Source organism: Bos indicus, chromosome 23 (assembly GCF_029378745.1).
Source record: "Bos indicus isolate NIAB-ARS_2022 breed Sahiwal x Tharparkar chromosome 23, NIAB-ARS_B.indTharparkar_mat_pri_1.0, whole genome shotgun sequence".
Lineage (NCBI taxonomy): Eukaryota > Metazoa > Chordata > Mammalia > Artiodactyla > Bovidae > Bos > Bos indicus.
The window spans coordinates 23,718,177-23,746,029 of record NC_091782.1 but is presented as its reverse complement, the minus strand read 5'-3'; the positions used below and the strand labels follow the sequence as shown (position 1 = coordinate 23,746,029).

Here is a 27,853-nt window from a genome sequence, read left to right as displayed (position 1 = left end):
AAGTATGAGGGCCGTAGGATTTCTAACGGCTGGGTGAGCTAGACAAAAAGTTGGAGAAGATTGGGAGGCGGTCAAATGCTACCTGTGTTTGTGAACTGGTTTTATCCAAAGGAGAAATAAGCTTCTCCTATCTTTAGGACAGGAGGTAGTTTTATAGCTCAGAGCAAGGCATCCCATCACAATCAGAGTCCCACCTTCCGTAGAAACAGAGAGACAGTAATGCCATTTTTTTAGAAATATTAATAATTGAAAATAATGCTGATAAGACTAGGAATTTTATCTAGGCACATTCTGTAGAAGGTAAAGAATAATCTTTCCTACTGTAGAGGAAGATGTTCATCCTTTAAACATAGAAGCAAGCTGGGACTCAGCAAACTTCGACAAACAGTGATTTCACTGTCTAGAATAAACTGATACCTGAAGATAAAATTATTCTATTTCTCCTTGGGAAAAAAATAACATACAGATGTATTTCTCTGTCACTGTTTTTCCTTGTATAGACTTTACTAGCAATAATAGTTGTAACTTTTTCTTTCATTTTTTCAGGTTTATTAATTTTTATATATTTAACAAAATACTGATGTTACTATGTTCTGGGACATTGATCTAAATGCTTAACAGATATTAATTCATTCAATCATAACAACCTCCCAAAATAGGTTTTATTAGTACCTACATTTATAAACAAGGAAATTGAGACACAGAAAGGTTTAGTTGTTGTTCAGGATACGTTGATGAATGGCAGGGCACAGACTATGCTATTTTGATGAAACAACTAAAAACTATTTAAGTCACACAACATGGAGCAACAAAACTGAAAATGGAACCCAGATTTCTATGCTTTGTTTCCTATTTGAATAAGTTTTGCCTTTAAAACTACCTTTTGTTGGAAGAAAATCTGACCAACAAACTCAGAAACAAAACATGCCTACCTTTTAGAAATCATAGCACCAGATTAAGGCAGAAAGTTAATTATGAAAGGAAGAATAAATGTGGAAAAACCAGAGTAGCTTTCTTCAAGTAGATTCATCCTTGTCTCTTCTTGGGTGCAGCCCACCCCTCTCCAGCAGAAAAGAAAACAAACAAAAAGCAACCTTTAAAGGGATTGTGTCTATGGCTGGATTCACTTAGAAAATTTATTTTCTTATAACTTAAGTGCAATAAAATGTGTTTTTTCAAAAAAAAAAAAAAAAAACATAACAGGAAGTTGAGCAACATAGACAAAAGATAAAAACATAAAATCTAAAGGTTTCCCAAGTGGTTCAGTGGTAAAGAATCCACCTGCTAGGGCAGAAGATATAGGTTCGATCCCTGATCCAGGAAGATCCCACATGCCACGGATTAACTAAGGCCATGTACTACAACTACTGAGCCTGTGCTCTAGAGCCTGGGAATCTCAGCTACTGAGATCTGTGTGCTGCAACTGCTGGACCTGTGTGCCCTAGAGCTCACGCTCTGCAACAAGAGAAGGCACCCCAATGAGAAGCCCAGACACTGCAACTAGCGAGTAACTCCTGCTCATGTCAACTAGAGAAAAATCCTAGCACAGCCAAAATTAATAAACAAATAAATGTTTAAAATAAAAATTAAAAAGTAGGATTTCTTCCATCCATAAGGAAGATCTACATCTGTAACTAACCTAATAAGAAACACTGTTTATAAATGGTTTATTTTTTGTGTGTAGAACATTTGTTTATTTTTGTTAATTTTTATTGGAGAATAATAAAAATGGTACTTTACAATTTTATGTTAGTTTCTGCTGTCCAGCAAAGACAGAATCAACTATACATACACATATATCCCATATTTTCCTTGGATTTCCTCCCCAATTAGGTCACTACAGAGCATTGAGTTCTCTGTGCTGTAACTCTTAATCAAAATTACCTAAATCCTTTGTAACGAGAAAAACATGAAAGGTGGAAAGATAAGAATTGACAGTCAAACACAAACGTTTGAAGAAATTAACTGAATGGCAATGTGGAACTGTATCTGAATTCTATGTTCCTAGAAAGTAGCAACTATCAAGAAATCCCCAAGCATGTGTTGATTCCAAGAAAAGACTAGCCACAAAAGACTATCCTACTCTTACATATTCAGAAACACGGCACTTTCCCTCCTTCCTCCTGACTGTCATACACTTGTGTATGATTCCTTTGTTTACTTGACTCTATAAAACTCCAGACTCCTTTTCTTTCAGGTGATCTTCACCTGTTTCCCTATCACAGGAGGCTGAATACAGTTATCTCCTTAATTGTCCTATGCCTTTGTCTTTCACACAGCACAACTTTCTATAGCTATGTACATCCCTTTTACAATAATTAGTCATTTCTGGACATAGGAAAACATTTCACACTGACACAAGGAAAGTCAGGTTTTTCTTAACTGTAGACACACTAGCTCCCAGGCAGACAAACGCGTGAGAGCTTATAGCTTCAGTTCTACAACCTCAGCCACAAATTACAAGTAAGCAGACACAGAAGACTTGCACATTCCTTCCCAGCAGGCATAAACTTTATTTCTTTGAGCTGGCAACCAGAAATATCATTGAAAATGACTAACAAACTGCATTCTCCATCATCTCTCATCTAGTGGAGAACAGATTAATACCATTGATCAACCAAGAACACCAAATGGTCAGATGATAAAACTGAATTATCAATGATTGCTTCCACCCACCAATGGGGAATCACTTAGTGGCTGTGATGAATGAGAAATAAAAATGAAAACACAGAATCGAAGAGAGGAGGGGAAAAAGAGTAAACGAGGGTCATAGGCTTTAAAACTTCAATTGTCATTTGGAATTCACTTTAGGGGCAAAGAAAACCATGCCTGTAGTTAAGAATCCCAGTAAGGACTCTTCTGCATCAGTGCACTTTACCAAACTAACAGGTAAATCCATGGGTATCTTGGGGTCGTCTCTAAAAGAAAAGCTACATTGATGTTTGATTCCTGTATGGTCAAGTTTACCGCTGCTAAGTCTACCCTCACAGATTGAGCTTCCCAGTGAGCGTCTGTAGTGCTGTTTCACTCTTTTAAATATAAGCTGACAGTCATAGATCAGCAAATATTTTGAGCATAAGAATAAAAGATATCAAAGCCAACAAACAAGGAAAGTCATTATAAAGTCAAAAGAGCCAATTCAGCTTACAGGTTTTTAAAAAGGGAGAAAAAAAATGATTTTGCATATTATACAAATATGTTCATTGTGCTATCTTATCCACCCCTACCAGAAGCAGCTATCAAATGATTTACTCAACAAACAAATGCAGAGATTTCCAAATGAAGACTAAATGGTTAAGAAAGCAAGTGAGAACAAAGAAGTAGGTAGGATCACCTTTTGAGGGAAGTGATTTGTTAACTAATAATATGAAATATATCCCCAAAGCTATATAGAATTGCTGAGGAATTCTGGATTTGATAGTGTATTCAGTACTTTCACAAATATTTGACATTATTGAAATATAGCACATTAGAGATTTACTTCAGGCATTTCTATTGTTCATCCTAACAGAGAATCTAAATACTTAAAATAAGTCACAAATTATTTGCTTCTAGAAGTTAGAGGCCATATTTTCATTCATATTCTAAATTTAAGATCTAGAAGTACTGAATAGTATGCTATATAACCCATGTAGGATAGTTCTCCATTTCCCAGGGTTAGAGGAGGCTGATGAAAGAGAGGCAATTGGGGAAGTAAATAGGAGTGATGTGTTATGCTACCTCCAGTTCGGTGAGTTATCTTCTCTGGCTACACATCTAGAGAGAAAGATTAATCTTCCTACTAACTATTGAGAAGCTGGGGAGCCCACCTCTGCATTCAAATATTTTGTGCACCAATAATATACAAAACTTAGGGATTTACTTATGGAGGCTTAAGGAGTTTTGTTTCTTTTTTGCATTTTTGAATTTAACATTTTCTAATTTCTCTACCTCTCTCTTTCTTTTTTCCTGATTCTCTAAGTGACCTGTATTTTTCTTCTGCTGTCTTGTCTTTAAGTATTTCCTACCCAATATTCCTTGAAAATAATTGTATCCTCTTGTTCTTTTTCCTTTTTTACTCTGCCAGTGCAAGCCTCTTAATGCTGAATATAAAAGAAATCTTTCTCTCCCTGGACTTTTGTCAGGTCTGAAGTTAGGAGGGATAAATTCTGCTCCTGTAGGAAAGTGAAAAAGTGAAAGTGTTAGGTGCTCAGTCCTGTTCAACTCTTAACTCTTTGGGACTGCATGGGCTGTAGCTTGCCAGGCTCCTCTGTCCATGGAATTCTCTAGGCAAGAATACTGGAGTGGGTAGCCATTTCCTTCTCCAGGGGATCTTCCCAACTCAGGGATCGAATCCAGGTCTCCTACATTGAAGGCAGATTCTTTATTGTCTGAGCCACCAGGGAAGCTCCAGGGAAGCACCAAGAAAGCTCCCATAGGAAGATGATGACATTCTCAATGTTAATCTAACCCCATGCATTCTTAGTTCACCTTAATTCAATTCTCTGATGTCTCCTTAAAATGAAGACTTCACAAACTCTCACCTGGAGTATAAAACAATGAAGAAGAACTGATGGAGAATAATAAGAGACATAGTGGAAAAGAAAAATTTCACCTAACATTTGCTAAAAATATCAAGGAAAACTGTATTTAAGACTATTGCAGTAAGGGTCAAGACTATATTGCAAGAGAAAAGAAAGATTGGACTCAATTCTGTTAAAACAAAAGACAGAGGATTTTAAATGCCGGTGTGAACTAATGGAAAAGTACTAGAGGACATGAGGGGGTAGGTCAGTCAATGTGATTAGTAATTTACAACAGTGTGTTTACTAATTGTTGCTTATTGAAATTGGGCATCTATCCTCCCACAGGGACCCATAGGCAGTGGCTCTATTTTCCTTGATGGTTACATTTCAAAGTATGGTTCCAAGGTATTTGAGAAAGAGATTCCTGGGTTCTAAAGGTTTCACAGTGAAAGAGGAGAAAAAGAATTTACAATTGCAAGTTTTCTAAAGTAAATGCTCTAATAAAAGGGAACATGTCTTGCTTTGTGTGAGAGCAGATATAAGCACAGTTATAAGAATATAAAAAAGGAAAAAAAAAGAATATAAAAAAGGAATGGCAACCCATTCAGTACTCTTGCCTGGAGAATTCCACGGACAGAAGAGCTGAGCAGGCTACAGTCCACGGGATCGTGAAGACTTGGACACGACTGTGCAACTAACTTTCCAAAAGGAATGATAAAAGAAAATAAGATGTTATCTACCCAAGAACTGGAACAGAAAAGGAGGCTTCTTGAGCAGAGAACATCAATCATTAACCTAATTCAAACATGGGACACCAAGTCTAATTTTTTTGTTATGTTTTTCTAAGCATTACTTTGCTAACAAAGGTCCATCTAGTCAAGGCTATGGTTTTTCCAGCGGTCATGTATGGATGTGAGGGTTGGACTGTGAAAAAGGCTGAGCGCCAAAGAATTGATGCTTTTGAACTGTGGTGTGGAGAAGACTCTTGAGAGTCCCTTGGACTTCAAGGAGATCCAACCAGTCCATTCTGAAGATCAGCCCTGGCATTTCTTTGGAAGGAATGATGCTAAAGCTGAAACCCGAGTACTTTGGCCACCTCATGCGAAGAGCTGACTCATTGGAAAAGACTCTGATGCTGGGAGGGATTAGGGGCAGGAGGAGAAGGGGACGACAGAGGATGAGATGGCTGGATGGCATCACTGACTTGATGGACATGAGTCTGAGTGAACTCCGGGAGATGGTGATGGACAAGGAAGGCCTGGCGTGCTGCGATTCATGGGGTTGCAAAGAGTCAGACACGACTGAGTGACTGAACTGACTGAACCATGAAATATATAGTTTTGTAGTTTATTCATTATATATTTCATGAATGTGGGCACATCTAACAAACTGAGCAGTACTAAATTGAGTTACCAGCACTCCAGATTTTTCAGTCCAGTGTTTCATCACAGATTTATTCCTTTGTGCAAACGGCCTGTCTAGTCTGTTCAAGTTATTATTGAATCCATTGTATGGTATTGATGACCAGTTTATGAATTAGCAAGAAATATCACTCTCACTAAAAATATGTCAGGAAGAAATGGCTTTTTTATTTTTGTTTCATTATATTTATCTGTTTTAAAATTATTGTGCTTTCTGAAATTTTTGATAGCCAATCATTAAGTAAACAATTGATGTTTTTAAATTTTTTAAGATGCATATGTTTTAACAAACGATGTGCTTGCTTATAAACATATTAGTCTTCATCTATCTCCCAAAGATTTTCTGTGATAAATCCAATTCTATTCTGTTCTATCATTTTGCTATATCATATGTTAGACCAATGTGTCTCGATTTTCTGTTTTAGAAAAAAAAAAAACGTCATGGCAGATTATTTCATACTATGTTAAGAAGCTTAAACAGAAAAAGGACAATGTATGAAAATAAGAAAGATATGAATGAAGCAGCCAACTGGCATCCATACATGGGACTCATATGCAAATCAAGTTATTCTGTGCTTTCCAACACGTCCCAAATTCTTTTAAAACCATATTTTAAGCTGGATAGCAACTCTTTATGAAGACATCAGTGACAAAAATACAGACAGCATTGTGTTGGGTAGAGCAATGCCAGGAGTTGACAGGACCAACAGATAAAACCAAAGCAATTAAGTTTCCATAAACACTTGACTTGGTGTTGAATCAACACTCTTCTTTCTAAACAGCAGTGTAGCAAGACATAAATGACAAATCATACATTTCCAATCTATAAACCATGCTGGTTTGATGAAGTCACAGAATTCTTTTTCTGGCTTTTCTTTTTACCATGTGAAAGAAAAAAAAATGCTCAATAATTTGTGAGTTTTACTTCAGAGATGTGAATTTCTCCATCTACAAAATATTAGAAGAATTATAGAAAAGCTTTGGCATGTTTCCAGCTTACTACCATCCATCTCCAGCAACAACAACAAATTCTTATGGCTAGAGGTGAGCAAATTTTGAATGACATTTAGTCATCCTTTCTCACAAACTGTTTTCCAGGTGTTCATTATCAACTCTTTGGCAAAGTCAGAGAACGCTGTCTCTGTTCTTTTTTATTTCATTTCCCCTACCTCAACACATAACACAAAATAATTCAAGACTATACACTATCTACCTTATCTCCCTTACTTTGTTCCCTTATAGATATTCAACTGAACTTGTTCAGGAAAGAGCTAAGGAATATATATTTATTAAACAATAATGTTTTCTTTCTTCCAAAGAAGAAAGTGATAATAAACTTCCAATATAAATGAAAGTGTATAATATATAGACAGACTTCCATTTACATAATACTATATAGAGACTTCAATATAAGTGGCAAGATGTTCAGGTAAACAAACATTTTCCAAGTTTTCAGAACAATAAAACAAAAGCATCTGATTATACCTAGTTTCAGAGTGATTTTCTACACTCACATATAATTTCTGTCTGTGTAGCAATGTCCTTCTTTGCTTTAAAAGTCTTATGTATTTGTCCTTATCTAGCTCATATGGAGTATTTAATACTTTAGTATTTAATATTTCCAGACATTTCAAGGCAGTTAATCCATGTCATGTCTGATAAATGACATGGACATTTTTTATTAGACAAAATTTTATTAGAACGCTCTCATATTGTAGGTAGCTTTCCTGTTGTACAAGATGTTCCTTAGGAAAATTGATTGCTTCTCTTTTCATTCCCAGAATTTCAAATTGTCTGGCATTTATAGTGTAGTTGCCATGAATGCATTGTATGTACTTTATACCAGGTGATAGATTGCAAACTTCAGGAAATTGTGAGCAGTTTATGTATTTGATTATTCTAGGTTTCTTTATGTCTAGAGGAAGGCATGGCACATATTAACGTCTTAGTAAATATTTAAATAAATATTTATTTACTAAGATGCAAGCATGCAAAGAAAGCCTGTAAGTTGCTTCTCTTTTCTGGGCCGTGAGGTCGTTTTGAGTGTCCTGCTATCTATAGTGGCTCCACTAAATCATGCAGTTAATCTCTGCAGTTTGTTCCAAGTGTGGCAGTTTAAGACTGGTGAGTTTCATAGATGACGTTATCTGGATTACAAACGAGAAACGCATCCACATTTGTGACTTGTAGTCTTCACAGGCTCTAGATTAGTTCTGATTATTATGTGTCCATGCCACTTGTCTACTGTAAATTTCTGACTCTCTTGTAAACATTTTCACTGAGCTGACTTTCTCATAGAGCAAATCTCTCATGTGGAATACTGTGTAAAGGCAAGAATATACTGTGCAGCCAAATATCTGTTTCTCATCATAACACTGACAAACTCTGTGAGCTGGGGTAAGTTATGTATGTCTTTAAGTGTCGGTTTAATTACCTGACAAGTGAGATTAATGATACATGACTACTTAATAGCATTGTCATAATGTTAAATAAGAGATTCTGTACAGCCTTATCTTAACAACATTTATCGTAATATAAATGTTAGTTGGAGAACAGACTTGTGATTGCTAAAGAGGAAGGGGAGTGGGGGAAGTATAGAGACGAAGTTTGGTGTGAAAAGATGCAAACTAGTACATATAGAATGAATAAACAACAAGAGCCTATTGTTAGCACTGGGAGCTATATTCAATATCCTGTGATAAATTATCATGGAAAAAAATATAAAAAATAATGTACATATATATATAACTGAATCACTTTGCTGTATAAACAGAAATCAACACATTGTAAATTAGCTATACTTCAATTAAAAAGTTTTAAAAAATATAGTATAACCACTTTGGGGAAAAGAAAATTAAGTATTAGTTATTTCCATGCTTTTAATAAACTTAGACATACTATACAAGTGTAATATTACTTATTCAGATCATTCTCCAGAATTTCTTGTAGCAAGACTAAGAAGAAATCAATTTTCATGTAGGGCCAAATACCACGTGGTTATACACATCTTAAAGCGCCAAGGCAGGCATCTTTTATTTCAGGAACTATGTGACACGGCTTCCAAAGGAACCAGCCCGTCATAAGGCATCTTTTATAACTGAAGGCAGGCTAGTTTCAGATTTTACCTGAGGAGTAAACAGGCATGGATTTAAAACAGTTAAACCATAAAACACATTCACAGTTTATGCAATCCTGTTTACATATCCCATTATATTACACTGGCCCATTTATCTAGGGTGGTGCCCTTGGTGGGATTCCTAGTTGTCTCAGTGGTAAAGAATCTGCCTGCCAATGCAGGAGGCAAAAGAGATGCAGGTTCAATCACTGGGTTGGGAAGATCCACTGGAGAAGGAAATGGCAACCCATTTCCCAGACTAAGAGAAAAGATTTACAGTACGTATATTTGACAAATACTTTATATTAAGAATATGTAGAGAATTCTTACAAATCAATAAGAAAAATGCAGTCAACCTAATTATAACAGAGTGAAAAGTCTGACAGACACTTCACAAAAGATAACATGGAAGTGGCTGACAGTTATATAAAAATGTGTTCCATATCATTAGTAAGTAGACAAATACAAATTAAAAACCGTGATGAAACATAAACATAATGAGTATTTTTTTTAAAAAAGAATACCAAGTATGGGTGAGGATATGAAGCTGGTAGAAGCATAAAAGTACATATTTCTACAACCCCTTTGGAAAAATATTTGATAGTACTTGATGAAGGAAAACATATGTATATTGTATAATCCAATAATTCCATTTCTATGTCCCCAAAAAGTAAATAATAATATGTACCAAAAGGCATACAGAAAAGTGTCCATAGAAATTTTATTTGTAATAGCTCTAAACTGAAAACAAACCAAAGGTTAATTAATAATAAATAATTCTAATTCCTGCATACTACCCAGTTATTAGCAAAAATAAACTCCTTTACATGCAACATGGATGAATTTCATAGGCATAATATTAAGTGAAAATGTTTATATGCTAACAATATATATTCTGTCTATGTAAGATTATAAAGTTGATTGAATTATGGAAATCAGAATGATTCTTACTCTTGGGAGTTACTCGAGAGAATTAGGCACTTTCTTGAGTGCTGAAACTATTACATGTATATTACTTTTGGTGGTGGTTATTATTTTTAAATTCACAAATTCACTGAGGTAAAGAAGATAAAAAGGACTGGTGACCTAATTTGGTAGAGTTCATTCTTATGAACTCTTTGATTAAAGGAAGGAAGAGACACTTCTTGTAAGTACTTTCTGAGCAGGACATGGTCTAGCAATTTAATCCATATATGAGAATGAATTCCCAAGGGCATGCCAGAGGGCAGCACTTGGTTCTCCTTAGTGTTTTCCTTCATTTTTGATCTTTCCTCCTACCAAATTAAGTGACAAATAGCCAAGTTCTGTTTATTTGTTAATAAGACCTACAATCTGAAACAGAAATGTAGGGAAAATTAATTTTTTAAAGTGTATCAAGTTTCTAATATCAGAAGAGAGTTTAAAAGTTTGGGTTTAAAATTGTCTATTGCTTATGAAATAATTGTGTTAAGGAGGGACTGAAGCTAAAGTTAGTGAGGTGATATGTCAGCTGCTTCTGTAATACTTCTGTTCAGAAAAAACTGCCTTTACCTAAGTACAGGAAATGGAATTTCATAGTTAAAATGGCCTTGTTATACATAAATTTTCAGACCTCCAGTCAATAGAGAATCATTTAGATCACTCTGGAGGTTTGGCCCTGGTCCTGAAACTTTTCCTGTATTAATTCTCCAGTGGATAAGTCTCAGTGGGTCCTCAGAGTCTCTTACCCTAGGTCCACTTATTTTTTCCACCCCTACAACCTCTACTCAACCTCTGAGTCATGCTCTCCAGTTCTATTTATTTCTGCACATTGATCATTTTGCCAGAATCACTGCTTGCCAAAATCTCCGCCTGATGCCTGTTGCTTTCTAGTACCTTAACCCAAGCATCAGACTCTAAGGGCTACTCCAGAGCCCAAAATCAGTACATTCATAAAGATTTCAGGCCAACAAGGATACATGTATAATTACCTGAATCCAATCCTCATTCTAAAATTCTTACTATACCACTGATGCCCAAGTGTTAACCTTTATCTTTCTGTTTTGACTGTTTCTCCAAATGCATATTTGAATCTTAAGTAAAGGTAGCCTCCCATTTTCCTGGTACCCTTGATCTCTGAAAAGCCTTAAGTTGAATGCACACAGTCTACTTATTCATAGACCCAAGCCAAAACTTAGGCTCAAAATTTGCATATCCCTTTAGCTTAGTTGTCCCTAACATCAACCAAAGTTCTTTGGAGGAGCCCAACACGTTAAGGTAACAATAATCCCAGATGACACTGACTATCCCCTAAACAGTCTCAAGAGGTCATGATAAGCTTCTTTATAAGTTGTTTTCAGTTCTTGTACAGGATATAATATCTAGCATCAAATCATTAATTGTATCAAATTCCTTATGTGTCATTATAAAACAATGATTTTTTACCTACTTATGACAGAAGATACTATATCTGTATATAAAATATCCAGGTCCTATTTATCTACTTTCAATAATATGGGGGATACTGTATGTCTTCAAAAGCTATCTATCAGAATTATAACCCTTTTGTAAATTATGGCATGGCTTTCAAGTTTGGATTATAAAGTCCACCGAACAAATTGCAGCATTCCAAAAATAACAGTAGTAGTTAACGCTCAAGAGTTGGTTGTCTTTTGTACTTCTATGAATTTGAAAGCCATCTATGTCTCCAACATGTTGGATTTCATTCTAAGCAAAAACAAATTGATTTTCAGAGAATTTGTGGATTTATTGGTGTCAGAGCTAATAAGAGAACCAAGGACAAATCATTAGTATTTAAACTCCAGGATCAGTATGACTTTTATTATATCACATTTATTAATTAAAAGATTGTGTGTGTGTGTGTGTGTGTGCGTGTCTGAAATAGGCAATTATTTCAACTGTACAAAATATAATTTATTTAATAAATATTTATTGAGCACTTATTATGTATCAGGTTTACTTAGATTATTAATATTAGTTTTGTATCAGGTCAAAAGAAAAAAGTGCAAGATTTCAATCAATTTCAAATTCTGAAGCTCAAATCCTATGATAATTTATTAAAAATATCCTGAAAATAGCAGGGTATTTGTTTTAAAATATTTATAATAACATAACAGTACTTGTAGAGAAAAATATTAAAGCTTAAAATCAGACTTAGTCAAAATCTTAAGCTAATTACAGGTTATTCACATTATCAAAACAATGATCATAAGGAATATATAATAATAGAAATTCTGGGGGAAACAGGATACAATTTTTGTATGTATTATGGATATTATGGATAAATCTGAATATTGAATTTATACATAAAAAAAGACTTGAAAGACAAAATCTTAATTATCAATTCCAATTGTTTGATTGGTGTGAAATAATTTTTTTGGTACTTCTTAAACTTTTATGACAGTTTTTTGAGGTACATGCTAGTATATATCTGCAAAATTATCATAACAATTAAGATAATGAACATTCACAGCACCCCCCTAAAATTTTCCCCTAGAAAAAGATGTAGAGATATAATGTAAGGGGCATAAATGCTAACTTGTGTGTATATATCAATGTACTATATAGTTCAGAAGATTTTTATCCTATTTTTTTCTTCAGTTAACTTGGAAAAAAAATTGCTTTATTGGATTGTTGAGAATTAAGTAACAGAAAAAGTTGTATATTTCATCTGTGTTACTGTGTATTTTAGGGTTTGAGGGTTTGTAACATTTTGGAGGCAGAAACAGAGGAAGGGAAAGAAAGATATGAGAAAATGCAGTAAAGGACAGATGGCTTATGTGTGTATGTTCCCTGAAAGAACTGATTTACAAATTCCTCTCATACAAACATGTTTGGCAGTGTGTAGGGGAAGTTTAACAGCAATAGCAAACTGCATTGTCTGTATTATTCTGCACAAATCATCTAACGTGCTCTTTGAAAGTCTTCTTTAAAATGAGAACCAAACAGTTAGCCCCTTCTGCTTCCCGCTCAGCAGGATTGATTCAGAACTAAACTTGGAAGACTGTAAAAAGAAGGTATCAACCAAATTTAATAACCTATATTTATTAATATACTAGCATCAGCAAACTATATCAGACAGAAATAAAATAGAGAGTATATTCACTATGATTTGCTCCATTCACAGTGACAACCATTCTTGACAGAGTGATCAGACTTTACAGAATATCTCTAAATCACGTATGTAAATCATTTGCACGAACATCACACCCCCTTGCTATCAGCTCAGTTCAGTTCAGTCGCTCAGTTGTGTCCGACTCTTTGAGACCCCATGAACCGCAGCACACCAGGCCTCCCTGTCCATCACCAACTCCCGGAGTCCACCCAAACCTATGTCCATTGAGTCGGTGATGCCATCCAACCATCTCATCCTTTGTCGTCCCCTTCTCCTCCTGCCCTCAATCTTTCCCAGCATCAGGGTCTTCTCCAATGAGTCAGCTCTGCGCATCAGGTGGCCAAAGTATGCAATAGGCAATAGAAAATTCAAACCTAATCTTGCTGTATTTATATTAGTTTCCTGTTGCTACTGTAACAAATTCCTGTAAGCTCAGAATCTTAAAACAGTACACATTTACTATTTGTATACTCTGGAGCTCAGGAGTCCAAATGGATCTCATTGAGCTAAAATCAAGATTCAACAAGAAGAATTCAGGGGAGAATTCATTTCCTTGTCTTTGCCTACTTTGAACAGGTTGTCCATATTCTTTGGCTCATAGTCCTTCCCTCTGTCTTCAAAGTCAGTCGTGGCTAACTGAGCCTTCCTCATCATCCATCACTGATACTGCCTCTCTCTCTCACATATGCTTCCCAGGTGGCACCAGTGGTAAAGAACCCACCTGCTAATGCAGGAGGACATAAGAGACATGGGTTCAATCTCTGAGTGGGGAAGATCCCTGGAGGAGAGCATGGCAACTCACTCCAATATTGTTGCCTGGAGAATCCTATGGAGAGAGGAGCCTGCTGCCTATAGTCCATAGGGTCACAGAGTTGGGCACAATTGAAGTGAATTAGCATTCTCCTGATTACATTGAATTCACATGAATAAGCCAGGACACTATCCTAACTCTAAAGTCAACTGATAAGCAATTTGAACTTTATCCGCTACCTTAATTCTCTTTTGTCACACAATGTAACATATTCAGAGACTCCAGGGATTAACATTAACTTCTGTTATTCTCCCAATCATAGTTCTCTCTTCCTCTCTTGGTACCAATGACTAGCATATTAAAACCTTGTTCGGATCCTGCAGGTCTCTTTTTGCAAAAAAATAAAAAATGCAGATGCATGTAGAAGTGTTTCACAAAAAGACTTATGACAAAACATTATCCCCACAAGTCGGCAACAGTCTAAAATTATGTTACTTTTCTTACAGGGATGACAATGAAATGCTTCTTGTTTCTGGCCATTGCTGCTGGCTGCCTGCCTGTTTTGATTATAAAAGTATGTGAGGATTGTATATTTTATGATTACTTTTGAGAGGAGGATAAGAGCTAACTCTGTGCTAGAACTTATTTTGTTGCAGGCACTATTGTGAGGATGCTATGCCCAGTTGGCAGCTAAAGTCCACAGGGTGGCAAAGAGTCAGACATGACTAAAGCAGCTGAGCACACAGAAGCACATGCCCGGTATTCACCTAGTTCTCACCATAGCTCTATTAGGCAAGTACTATTCTTAATCTCGTATTACAGAGAAAGAAACTAAACATAAGAGGTTAAGTCATGTGTCCAAGGTCAGATAACTTGGAAATGGCAGAGCCTGAAGGTAAATCTAAGCAGTTTTACTTCACAAGCCCATGCCTATGTCATTAAACTTCTCTGAATAATTTAAAAAGCTAAAAATGTAGAGTGGGAATTACTTCTTTACAACTGATCCATACATTTTCCATGACAAAGTGGGGAAAATATTGTTTTTTAGTTTTTATCCAGAAAAGGGAAGTATTTCATCAATATCCCAACTGAGCTTTCTGATTTATGACTATAACAAGAATTTAACACATCCAAATTAAATATAAAATGAAAAGTGCCAGGACTTTCATCAAAGTCCAGTGGTTTGGAGTCCACATTTCCACTGCAGGGGGCTTTGGTTCTGTCCCTGTCTGGAAATTAAGATCCCACAAGCCTTGCATCACAACCAAAAATAAAAAAAGAAATATGCCAACAGCAAGGAGAGAAATGTGAGGAGCTGTTAGCAATGGAGTCAATATATGATGCTTGAATCTCACTTAAAAACAAGAGTTTCAACATTCACAGAACAGAAACGAAACATTTAATGGTATATAAGAGGAAATAAATTCTGAGTAGTTTACAAGTCATTCAATAATATGTACCTGTAAAAAGTCTCAGTGATATAAGGAAAATATTACATTGCAATGTACTGAAAATATTTTTTATGATGAACTGGTTAATAGCTTTGGTGTAGAACATGAGTGGTTTTTATAATTTCACATGCTAGATAAAGTCAAAAGTGGAAAAAAGTGAAAGCCACTTAATTCAATAAATGAAAGAAAATCCACATACATGAGATTACTGGGGTGCTGATGTGGATCTTATCACTCACACTTCTTTCCCCATGAGAAGTCAGATGGAGCTCTTGCCTGATACCCAAAAATCCTCTGGTAAGTTAAAAGTATTTCATTTTGAAGTGATCATCAGATATAGGCTGCAACCTTTATGGTAGAAAACTAAAAAGCCTCAGAAGAGAAGTTTAAGAGACTAAAGTTCAAGAGCCCAGGATATGAGATGGTTGAGTCATCCATGTGAATGCTGATGTCACTCCTGTTGACTGCAGAATTTGGGGTAGACAAGATGAATTGTTTCAGGAGACCCAATTTCTATCAATGAGAGGAATTCACAGGAAAATCACTATAGGAAAGTAAACGTTCAGAGGTGAGATAGCTAGAGCTAAATGACATGAATTTCACTGAAGCAGCATATTTTAAGAGGAGCAGGGAGAATTATCATATGGAACTTAAGGAAATTCTTGTGGGTTCCCAGTTCAGTTCAGTCCAGTCATTCAGTCGTGTCCAACTCTTTGTACTGCAGCCCACCCAGCTTCTGTGTCCATCACCAACTCCAAGAGCTTGCTCAAACTCATGCCCATCAAGTCAATGATGCCATCTGACCAGCTCATCCTCTGTCATCCCCTTCTCCTTCTGCCTTCAATCTTTCCCAGCATCAGGGTCTTTTTGAATGAGTCAGTTCTTCTCATCAGGTGCCCAAAATATTGGAGCTTCAGCTTCAGCTTCAGTTCTTCCAATTGAAAGGTTGTTGCTGAGCCGTGAAAGACACAGGGATTCTTGGCCTCCGGAGGAGAAGAATTCAATCCAGGGCCAGTGACAAGGCTCGATCACTCAGAGCTTTTGTGTAATCAAGTTTTATTAAAGTAAAAAAGAGAAAGAGAAAGCTTCTGACATAGACATCAGAAGGGGGCAGAAAGAGTGCTCCCTTGCTAGTCTTTAGCAGGATGTTATATAGGTACTAGCAGGCTGCTAATTAGAGAAAGGAAATGTCTCAAAACTCAGAGTGGCACCAGGCTCCTCACCCACAACATGAATTTTGAGATAATATTGGCACAAGGTGAGTCACCCTAGGGCCATAAGATGATTGACATGATTCTTGAAGAAAGGCAAGTTTCCAAGCAAATATATGGTTTCATTAACATAGATTAGGAGAACAATTGTATGAGTAAAACATACTGGTTTGTCAAGTCAGTTCTGAGTCTTAGGTGGAACCAACTTGAAGACAGAGTCTAGGGTAAATATGTAGTTCATTAACATAGCTTAAGAAAAACATTTCCATAAGAAAAATGCATTGGTTAGCTCAAGGTTTGAGAAAAGTTAAGTTTAGGTGGAACCAGGTGTCATCATGGGATCAGAGAATTTTAAGAGAAACCTCCTGTAAATTTTGTATGCTGCTGCTAAGTTGCTTCAGTCATGTCTGACTCTGTGCGACCCCTGAGACGGCAGCCCACTAGGCTCCCCCATCCCTGGGATTCTCCAGGCAAGAACACTGGAGTGGGTTGCCATTTCCTTCTCCAATGCATGAAGGAAAAGGGAAAGCAACTCTTCGCGACCCCATGGACTGCAGCCCATCAGGATCCTCCGTCCATGGGGTTTTCCAGGCAAGAGTACTGGAGTGGGGTGCCATCGCCCTCTCCGTTAATTTTGTATAGAGAAGGGAAAAAATCTGACACTTGTAGTTTGTTTCCTCCTGCCAGTTCAAGAGAGATAAAAAACATCTGACACTTGAAGCCTATGTCCTCAACTTGGAGACCCCTAGCCTTGGAGATCCAACCAGTCTATCCTAAATGAAATCAGTACTGTGGCTTCCGGTCCCATCACTTCATGGCAAATAGACTGGGAAGCAATGGAAACAGTGACAGACTTTATTTGGGGGATCTTCAAAATAACTACAGATGGTGACTGCAGCCATGAAATTAAAAGATGTTTGCTCCTTGGAAGAAAAGCTATGACCAACCTAGACAGCATATTAAAAAGCAGAGAAATTACTTTGCCAACAAAGGTCCATCTAGTCAAAGCTATGGTTTTTCCAATAGTCATGTATGGATGTGAGAGTTGGACTATAAAGAAAGCTGAGGGCCAAAGAATTGATGCTTTTGAACTGTGCTGTTGAAGAAGACTCTTGAGAATCCCTTGGACAGCAAAGAGATCCAACCAGTCCATCCTAAAGGAGATCAATCCTGAGTATTCATTGGAAGGATTGATACTGAAGCTGAAACTCCAATATGTTGGCCACCTGATGCGAAGAACTGACTCACTAGAAAAGACCCTGTTGCTGGGAAAATTTGAAGGTGTGAGGAGTGGGAAAGATTAAGGCGAGAGGAGAAGGAGACGACAGAGGATGAGATGTTTGGATGGCATCACCAACTCAATGGACATGAGTTTGAGTAAGCTCCAGTAGTTGGTGATGGACAGGAAAGCCTGGCGGGCTGCAGTCCATGGGGTTGTAAAGAGTCGGACACGACTGAGCAACTGAACTGAACTGAACTGAATCTTCCTGCCTGTTATTCTCTCACAATGAGTATTTAAGACTGAGTTCCTTTAGGACTGACTAGTTTGATCTCCTTGCTGTCCAACAGACTCTCTAGAGTTTTCAGCAACACCACAGTTCAAAAACATCAATTTTTCAGCCCTCAGCTTTCTTTACAGTCCAACTCTCACATCCATACATGACTATTGGAAAAACCATAGCTTTGACTAGACGGACCTTTGTTGGCAAAGTAATTTCTCTGCTTTTTAATATGCTGTCTAGCTTGGTCATGATTTTTCTTTCAAGGAGCAAATGTCTTTTAATTTCATAGATGCAGTCATCATCTGCAGTGATTTTGGAGCCCAAGAAATAAAGCCTGTCACTGTTTCTATTGTTTCTTAATCTGTTTGCCATGAAGTGATGGGATCAAATCCCATGATCTTAGTTTTTTGAATGTTGAGTTTTAAGCCAGCTTTTTCACTCTCCTCTTTCACCTTCATCACGAGACTCTTTAGTTCCTCTTCGCTTTCTGCCATAAGGGTGGTGTCATCTATATATCTGAGGTTACTGATATTTTCCCCAGCAATCTTGATTCCAGCTTGTGCTTTATCCAGCCTGACATTTCGCATGATGTACTTTGCAAAAAAGTTAAATAAGCAGGGTGACAATATACAGCCTTGACGTCCTCCTTTCCCAATCTGGAACCAGTTTGTTGTTCCATGTCCGGTTCTAATATTGTTTCTGGACCTGCATACAGGTTTCTCAGAAGGCAGGTAAGGTGGTCTGGTATTCCCATATCTTTAAGAATTTTCCACAGTTTGTTGTAATCCACATAGTCAAAGGCTTTAGGGTAGTCAATGAAGCAGAAGTAAATGCTTTTCTGGAATTCTCTTGCTTATTCTATCATCCACCGGATATTGGCAGTTTGATCCCTCTAATCTAGCCCAGGATACTTGCAGTATGACAGGAAAATAGTACCTTATGAGTGTGTTTTTGAAGAAATGACATCCACAGGGGACAGTTTCTAGAGAAGTGTAATGATTTTATAGTTTTGTCTTCTCCCAATATCCTTAAATTTTTAAACAAAATATAAGACAAGAACTACTATATTTGAGCAAAGTATGGCTGAATCCTATCCATTCAGAAAATGTTGATAGTCCTGTGGTAGTTGAGAAATACATAGATACCACTCAAATTATGCCACATAAGTTTTTCACTTAAAAAAAATAGTATAAATACATGTGAATCACACACACACATAAAAGAAGATGTTCTTTACACAAATTAATGCTAACCTAAAATATTAAAGCCATTAATTGTTCTTCTTAGTAAGCTACAGGATAAAAGGTAAACAAATGAAACATTTTAGTTTGTAGTTGACTTGAATTCTATATTGTGTGTACATATGCTGATACAAATATCAATGTTTTCTCATATGACTCAGACAAAGATGTACAATCTGGGCTGAAGGTTTTGTACTCAGTGATGACTATTTAGATTCTCCCAGACACATATCTTTAAACAATATTCAAGTGTGAGTGGTTTATTTGGGATGCAAAGAGAACACTTGCAGGAGGTGGGGTGGAGAATGCACCAAGGAAGGGAAGTCAGGCAGTAAAAGGTATAATAGTATCAAAACATTTTCCACTATGGTTCGTATTGCCCAATAAAAGTACCTCAATATGGTCCAAAATACCAATTAGAAATCTGAAAAACAATCCTATCATAGTGCACTGTTCTGTAGACTCGTGTAATGTCAGATTGGTATTCAAAAGTCCTCAAAACTAATACTGGAGCAACGGAAACTAGCTTACTGAGATGTCTTAGAGTGAAAAGTGCTGTAGAACATTATTTATTCAACATAAACTATAAATTTATCTCACGAAGTCTACAAGTAATATACTATGTGTTACAAATTCCACTTAAAAGAAGCAAGACTAATTGTAATTTTCTGGTCACAGACAAAACCAGCCAAAGTTCCATATGATACACTCCTTACAGAACTGGAGGCTGTCCAAGAAGAAATTGTTACTGCACATAACATCCTCAGGAGAGGAGTATCTCCACCAGCCAGCAACATGCTGAAAATGGTAAGATTAATTAAACAGCAACCATGATGATGCCAATGATAGTAATGGTGTTTACTGAGATTTTATTAAGTGCTATTTGGTTTCCATATACTAAAAGTCTGGTCTTCACAAATAAACCTATAATGCAGCAGCAGAAGAAACAGAGGCTCAGAGGAGGTAAGTAGCTTTCCCAAACTCACAGAGTTAGTAAGTGACAGAGTCACATCCATCGCAGGAAGTGTAATTTCATTCTCAATGGACCCTAGGACAGTGTTTCTCAAACTCTAGTATGCTTGAGTCAGCTGAAGAATTTAATGAAGCACAGGACCCTGGGCCCCACACTCTGAGGTCTGATTCAGGAGGTCTGAGATGGATACCATTCCAAGCTCCCAGATAATGCTGGTGCTGCTGGTCAGTATCATCAGTATGGCAGATGCTACAGATGCTTTAACAATGCATTTGGAGAGGCATTTCATAGCTGTATTCTTTGGGCAGTAGCCCAGAGGCTAAGATGCTCTGAGAATCAAGATGCCCATGGTCTAACCTGGTGGTGCAGCTAGATGAGCAAATATTGGCAAATCTATTTCCTTGTTTCAAACACTAGTGGTAAAGAATTCTCCTGCCAATTCAGGAGACTTAAGAGACCTGAGTTCGATCCCTGGGTTGAAAAGATGCCCTGGAGTAGGAAATGGCAACCCACTCCAATATTCTTGCCCGGAAAATACAATGGACAGAGAAGCTTGGTGGGCTACAGGCCAAAGGGTCACAAAGAGTCAGACATGACTAAAGCAACTTAGCTTATATATAAGAAAAGATAAGGCAAATGTTAAAAAAAAAAAAAAAAGGAGGAAAAGAGTAAATGGAAAAATGATCTTGAAATATATCTCTTGGTCACCTTAGAACCCAAAATAATAAAAGCCAGCAGCCAGCATACACATTTTTGCATTGTGAGTATTATAACTGACAGCATATTATACTTACTATAGTTTGAAAGACATTCTTCTAGAATCTTATTGCATTCAGTTCAGTTCAGTTGCTCAGTCGTGTCCAACTTTTTGCTACCCCATGAAGTGCAGCAAACCAGGCGTCCCTGTCCATCACCAACTCCCGGAGTCCACCCAAACCCATGTCCATCAAGTCGGCAATGCCATCCAATCATCTCATCCTCTGTCATCCTCTTCTCCTCCTGCCCTCAATCTTTCCCAGCATCAGGATCTTTTCAAACGAGTCAGCTCTTTGCATCAGGTGGCCAAAGTATTGGAGTTTCAGCTTCAGCATCAGTCCTTCCAATGAACACCCAGGACTGATCTCCTTTAGGATGGACTGGTTGGATCTCCTTGCAGTCCAAGGAACTCTCAAGAGTCTTCTCCAACACCACAGTTCAAAAGCATCAATTCTTTGGCACTCAGCTTTCTTTAGAGTCCAACTCTCACATCCATACATGATCACTGGATAAACCATAGCCTTGACTAGATGGACCTTTGTTGGCAAAGTAATGTCTCTGCTTTTTAATATGCTATCTAGGTAGGTCATAACTTTCCTTCCAAGGAGTAAGCGTCCTTTAATTTCATGGCTGCAATCACCATCTGCAGTGATTTTGAAGCCCAGAAAAATAAAGTCAGCCACTGTTTCCACTGTTTCCCCATCTATTTCCCATGAACTGATGGGACTGGATGCCATGATCTTTGTTTTCTGAATGCTGAGCTTTAAGCCAACTTTTTCACTCTCCTCTTTCACTTTCATCAAGAAGCTCTTTAGTTCTTCTTCACTTTCTGCCATAAGGGTGGTATCATCTGCATATCTGAGGTTTTTGATATTTCTCCCGGCAATCTTGATTCCAGCTTGTGCTTCATCTAGCCCAGTGTTTCTCATGATGTACTCTGCATATAAGTTAAATAAGCAGGATGACAATATACAGCCTTGATGTACTCCTTTTCCTGTTTGGAACCAGTCTATTCTTCCATGTCCTGTTCTGACTGTTGCTTCCTGGCCTGCATATAGGTTTCTCAAGAGGCAAATCAGGTGGCTTGGTATTCATATCTCTCTCAGAATTTTCCACAGTTTATTGTGATCCACACAGTCAAAGGTTTTGGCATAGTCAGTAAAGCAGAAATAGATGTTTTTCTGGAACTCTCTTGCTTTTTTGATGATCCAGCGGCTGTTGGCAATTTGATCTCTGGTTCCTCTGCCTTTTCTAAAACCAGTTTGAACATCTGGAAGTTCACAGTTCACATATTGCTGAAGCCTTATTGCGTTACTCATTTAATTCTCTCAATCATCTTGTGATGCAAATGATACTATCATCTCTGTTTTACAGATAGTAAACCTGAACATCAGAGAAATTAGGTATCTCATCCAAAGTCTTAAGTACTGGATAAAAACAGATTCAAATATGAATGGCCAGCTCCAGGGACCAGCTCTTAACACTTTACCTTCCTTAGGACAAACAGGGTTCTAAATCCTCAGTTTCAAGATGAGCAAATAAGTGTAGCTAGGAGGTAGTGAAGGATTTATAGAGTGAACAGAAAATATAGTCTCTGATTTCAGAGACATTATTATTGTGTATTCAAGGTAAATACAGAGGAAATATTAGAACATAGTATTAAATATATGGGCTTCCCTAGTAGCTCAGCTGGTAAAAAATCTACCTGCAATGCAGGAGACCCCAGTTCAACTCCTGGGTCAAGAATACCCCTGGAGAAGGGATAGGCTACCCACTCCAATATTCTTGGGCTTCCCTGGTGGCTCAGACAGTAAAGAATCTGCTTGTAATGAGGGAGACCTGGGTTCAATCTGTGGGTTGGGAAGATACCCTGGTGGAGGGCATGGCAACCCACTCCAGTATTCTTGCCTGAGGAATCCCCATGTAGACTGGCAGGCTACAGTCCATGGGGTTTCAAGGGGTCTAATGCAACTGAGTGACTAAGCACAGCACAGCATTGAATATATAGAATATATAAAATTAATATATTTAAGTGTTAAGATGCAAAGGTATGAGAGATCAATAATATGATAAAGTGCACCAGTAAAACTGAGTAACATTTTAAAAGACAATATGGGAATTGAGTTTTTCCATAAATAATGCATAGGGCATGGAGAGAAAGGAACTGATAGAATTATGATTTGCTATTATTATTCATAATTTAGATGGAGTTATGTGACACTATATTTGTTTCTAATCACAGCAATACTTATTTATTGAGCATGTAGCATAAGATTTATTATATCATAGTTGTATTGCATGAATTATCCAAATTAAAAACTTAAAATTTTTGAACAAACTATTGTGTATGAATTAGGGGGCATATTTTACAGATGAAGAAACTGTGATTCAAAGAGATTTAATAATGTGTCAAAGGTAAAACTATTAATAAATAATGGGATGGATTTCTAACTTGTCTATTTTAATGGAAGCATTTACTTAAATGCTAATATTTCAGAAAAAGATGCTACATCTGAATATTATTATCAAGTTTTGATCTTGTAACTTCAAGGGTTAAAACAATGGACTGAAAGATTTGTCTTCCTCTTTCAACCAAAATATTTAAGAGAATTCAATTGTTAGCCTACACAATTGAAAATATTGCTAACCTTGTATTTTTAGAAAGAATGAACTAGAATCTTATCATAGAAATGTTATTAAGGCCATGTGCTTGTATTTCACTTGTAGAATTGGAGTGAAGAAGCTGCACAAAATGCCAGAATGTTGTCAAAGGATTGTGAATTGGTACAAAGCAATGCACTCAAGAGGCGAATTACGAGTAGGTATACAACTCACCTTTTTGCTCAAAAGTCCTCAGGAATTGTTCAGTAACTTGGTAAGGGTAAGTTAAGTCATCTAGCATGTGTCTACACTTACCCCATGAATGGCAATGAATAGTGACTCATAGCACTGTTTCATTACTGATAATTTTTGAATTTGGATATTCAAATTTTCAAATTCCTGATTCTGATCACCAAAAGAAAAGAGTCAAAGCTCTCAATATCATAGGATAGTTGAATACAATAATAACAGATGAAAAGCTGTATAGCTAGAAGGTTCCCACTCCATGTAGTTATTTTGTGCATGCATGCTAAGTCACTTCAGTCGTGTTCAACTCTGTGTGACCCTATGGACTATAGCCCACCAGGTCCTCTGTCCGTGGGATTCTCCAGGCAAGAATACTGGAGTGGGTTCCTCTCCATCCCCTCCTCCAGGCGATTTTCCCAACCCAGGGATGTAACCCGCAGCTCCTACATCTCCTGCACTGACAGGCAGATTCTTTACCACTAGCGCCACCTGGGAAGCCCATAGTTATTTCAGCTACTCACAATATTACCATGGGACTATGTTTACCTTTGGAACGAGCTATCTTTATTTAAGAAGTGAGTCATATTCAACTCTATGGAGCTGCCCATAAGAACAAGTTTAGATGCTCAAAAATAAACCCATCTCATGGCATATATATTAGGTTGATCACTGCTAGTTTCCTGAAAAGCCATTAGTGTCTCCTACATGAGCAGACATTAATAACACTTTGTATTTAAAGATTTTGGGGCATCTTTACTCAATGCTGTTAAGCTGTGAATTGGCAATATGAGTCTTCCCTGCCCCAGAGGAAGGCAGTTTACTACCAAACATCACGTTTGATTGAGAGCCCACATCACAAGTGAATGGATGGCCAAATGAGCAAATGTTTATTCCAAGGTCTTTGCATGATGAATACTTCGTGTGGTTGCTTTCGAGGCATGGACTTGGTTACAACTCATAGACTGTTCTGATTGGTTTCGTCTTTCTCCATCAGCTTGGACATGGCAGAAACTAAAATGTTGGTTGATCTGATTTCCAAGCTTGCAGATCATTTCCTACCATCAGTTTTCAGCAAACCTGAGCACCACATGTTTATTCATTAATGAGAAAGAAAATTGTTAGCTAAATATAGCTGGGTTGGCCTCCTCTTGTCAAACATTGTTTGGATGACCAGTGAAACATTTCTAAAATAAAAGTGAGGAAGGTATCCTTGTAAAATGTTTCCAAGCTTCGTAAAGTATAACCTAGTCCTTTTTCCTCCTCTTAGATACTTTTTGTGGAGAAAATATGCATCTGACATCTTATCCTATCTCATGGTCAAATGTGATCAGGATCTGGTACAGTGAGTCTAAATATTTCCAGTATGGGGAATGGACATTGACAGATGATGACGTGACAACTGACCATTACACTCAGGTAAACTGTGTGCTGGCCAATATACCTGTTGATTAAGTGACTCTAAGGGTGTGTGGAAAATAGGCAAATAAGAACCATGGGAAATCATTCTACCCATTTTTTGCAAATTTACTGTCTTCAAAGATACTTCTTAACTTTTAGTGGGAAATAATACTTGGAAACCATTATCTGGGATCTGGGTATGTTCAAGGACTTCTTTAGTTTAGAAAAAACTAAAGAAGGGGTTGGAGAAGGAGACTGAACCATGATACCTTCAAGAGCTGAAGGAGATGAACACAGAGGGAAGGGCCTTATCATTGGAGCCATATTAGCTATTATAAATGTTATCTTGTATTTTGAATGTAGTAGAAGTCATTAAACAGAAGAATGATTTAACCTGATTCATACTTTTAAAATACCACTGGGCTTCAGTGTAGGTAATAAATTAATTCTACAAAAATGACTTTGAATATCTAAATCAGGTGATTTATTTTCCAACAAGATGTAAATTAACAAAACTCATCCAGAATGGATAGATTTAAATATTTAATATGCAAGAAATACAAATGATAAAACAATGTTATGCCGCAAGCAGAAGACTCAGCTGTGACACAAAATCTGTAATAAAATCTACTCACAATAAAACCTACTTAAGATTAATGTTAAAAGCTTACAAAGATAGCACATTTAAAAAACATAAACTTAATCACTTATTCTAAAGCAAAGCAGACATTTCTAAATAAAGACTAGCAAGTAGAATTCTTCTTCCATATTATTATTATTATTTACCTGGCCACGTGGCATGTGGGATCTTAATTCCCCAACAAGAGATCAAACCCATACCCCGAGCAGTGGAAGTGCAGTCTTAACCACTGCACGACCAGGGACATGCTTATAGCATTCTTATTTTAAGATCGATATCATTGGACACAAGTAGTATGTGCCAGGAATCTGAGAATAGTATAACATTAGACTTTCACTGTTCACTTTCATGCATTGGAGAAGGAAATGGCAACCCACTCCAGTGTTCTTGCCTGGAGAATCCCAGGGACGAGGGAGCCTGGTGGGCTGCCGTCTATGGGGTCGCACAGAGACGGACATGACTGAAGTGACTTAGGAGCAGCAGACCATTTATTTATAATTTATGCTATCAGAGGATAAAAATAAAATTATTACCCAGAGAGCTGAAAATATGACAATGTGAGACAACAATTCCTACTTTCCTTTTCTTTTAGGTAAAAGTAGACGAGACCCACTATTTCCATCAAAAGAACATGAGCTCTATTACTCTGAAACAGTAATTTAATATTTCTTCTTCCAAACACGTGAAAGTTTTTTTTATTCAATCCCCACCATATACCTATGATGTATAAGCTAGTATTATTATATTTCATTTTACAAAGAATAAAATGAGATTTCGAGACATAAAACAAGCTGGTAAATACCATCCCACCAGGAAGTGGCAGAGATGGATTTTGAACCTGACTTATTTTTTTTCTCAAGGGCCAACTCACTGTTCTCCACCATGACACTTTTTTGATGATTAAGCAAGGTTGCTGCCATGCTCTAATTTTTATGCAATCACCAAACAGTCTTCATCATGTTACTATATTTTCCATACAGATTTGATAAGAAGAAGAAGAACATAACTCAGGGTCAGTGATGGCACCCAAGTATGCATATATGTATGCACGATATCTAGACACATGGGAATCTTTCTGTTTCTTTGACCTCCTAACAAGCCATGCTCAAAGCATCCTAAAAGGATGTGTGTTTCTTTTCTTTTCTTTTTTTTTTTACTTTACAATATTGTATTGGTTTTGCCATACATCCACATGCATCCACCACGGGTGTACATGTGTTCCCCATCCTGAACCCCCTCCCACCTCCCACCCCATACCATCCCTCTGGGTCATCCCAGTGCACCAGCCCCAAGCTTCCTGTATCCTGCATCGAACCTGGACTGGTGATTTGTTTCTTATATGATATTATACATGTTTTAATGCCATTCTCCCAAATCATGCCCCCCTCCCTCTCCCACAGAGTCCAAAAGACTGTTCTATACATCTGTGTCTCTTTTGCTGTCTCACATACAGGGTTGTCATTACCATCTTTCTAAATTCCATATATATGCATTAGTATACTGTATTGGTGTTTTTCTTTCTGGCTTACGTCACTCTGTATAATAGGCTCCAGTTTCATCCACCTCATTAGAACTGATTCAAATGTATTCTTTTTAATGGCTGAGTAATACTCCATTGTGTATATGTACCACAGCTTTCTTATCCATTCATCTGCTGATGGACATCTAGGTTGCTTCCATGTCCTGGCTATTATAAACAGTGCTGTGATGAACATTGGGGTACACGTGTCTCTTTCCCTTCTGGTTTCCTCAGTGTGCATGCCCAGCAGTGGGATTGCTGGATCATAAGGCAGTTCTATTTCCAGTTTTTTAAGGAATCTCCACACTGTTCTCCATAGTGGCTGTACTAGTTTGCATTCCTACCAACAGTGTAAGAGGGTTCCCTTTTCTCCACACCCTCTCCAGCATTTATTGCTTGTAGACTTTTGGATCACAGCCATTCTGACTGG

The 27,853-nt window shown here is 37.2% G+C and overlaps 1 protein-coding gene across 8 annotated transcripts in view; it reads left to right on the top strand.

The window, feature by feature from the left end:
- Window positions 1–2,233: 2,233 nt before the first annotated feature.
- Window positions 2,234–27,853, top strand: part of CRISP1 (cysteine rich secretory protein 1) — a 35,277-nt gene continuing 9,657 nt past the window's right edge. Inside the window, exons 1-5 of one of the 8 annotated variants that reach the window (XM_070778084.1) lie at window positions 2,234–2,889; window positions 14,392–14,459; window positions 19,969–20,097; window positions 23,747–23,837; window positions 25,134–25,282. In XM_070778084.1, coding sequence (XP_070634185.1) covers window positions 2,826–2,889; window positions 14,392–14,459; window positions 19,969–20,097; window positions 23,747–23,837; window positions 25,134–25,282 — 501 coding nt within the window. In that variant the 5' untranslated portion in view covers window positions 2,234–2,825. The other 7 variants (XM_070778083.1, XM_070778085.1, XM_070778082.1 and 4 more) reach the window with 7 other exon arrangements.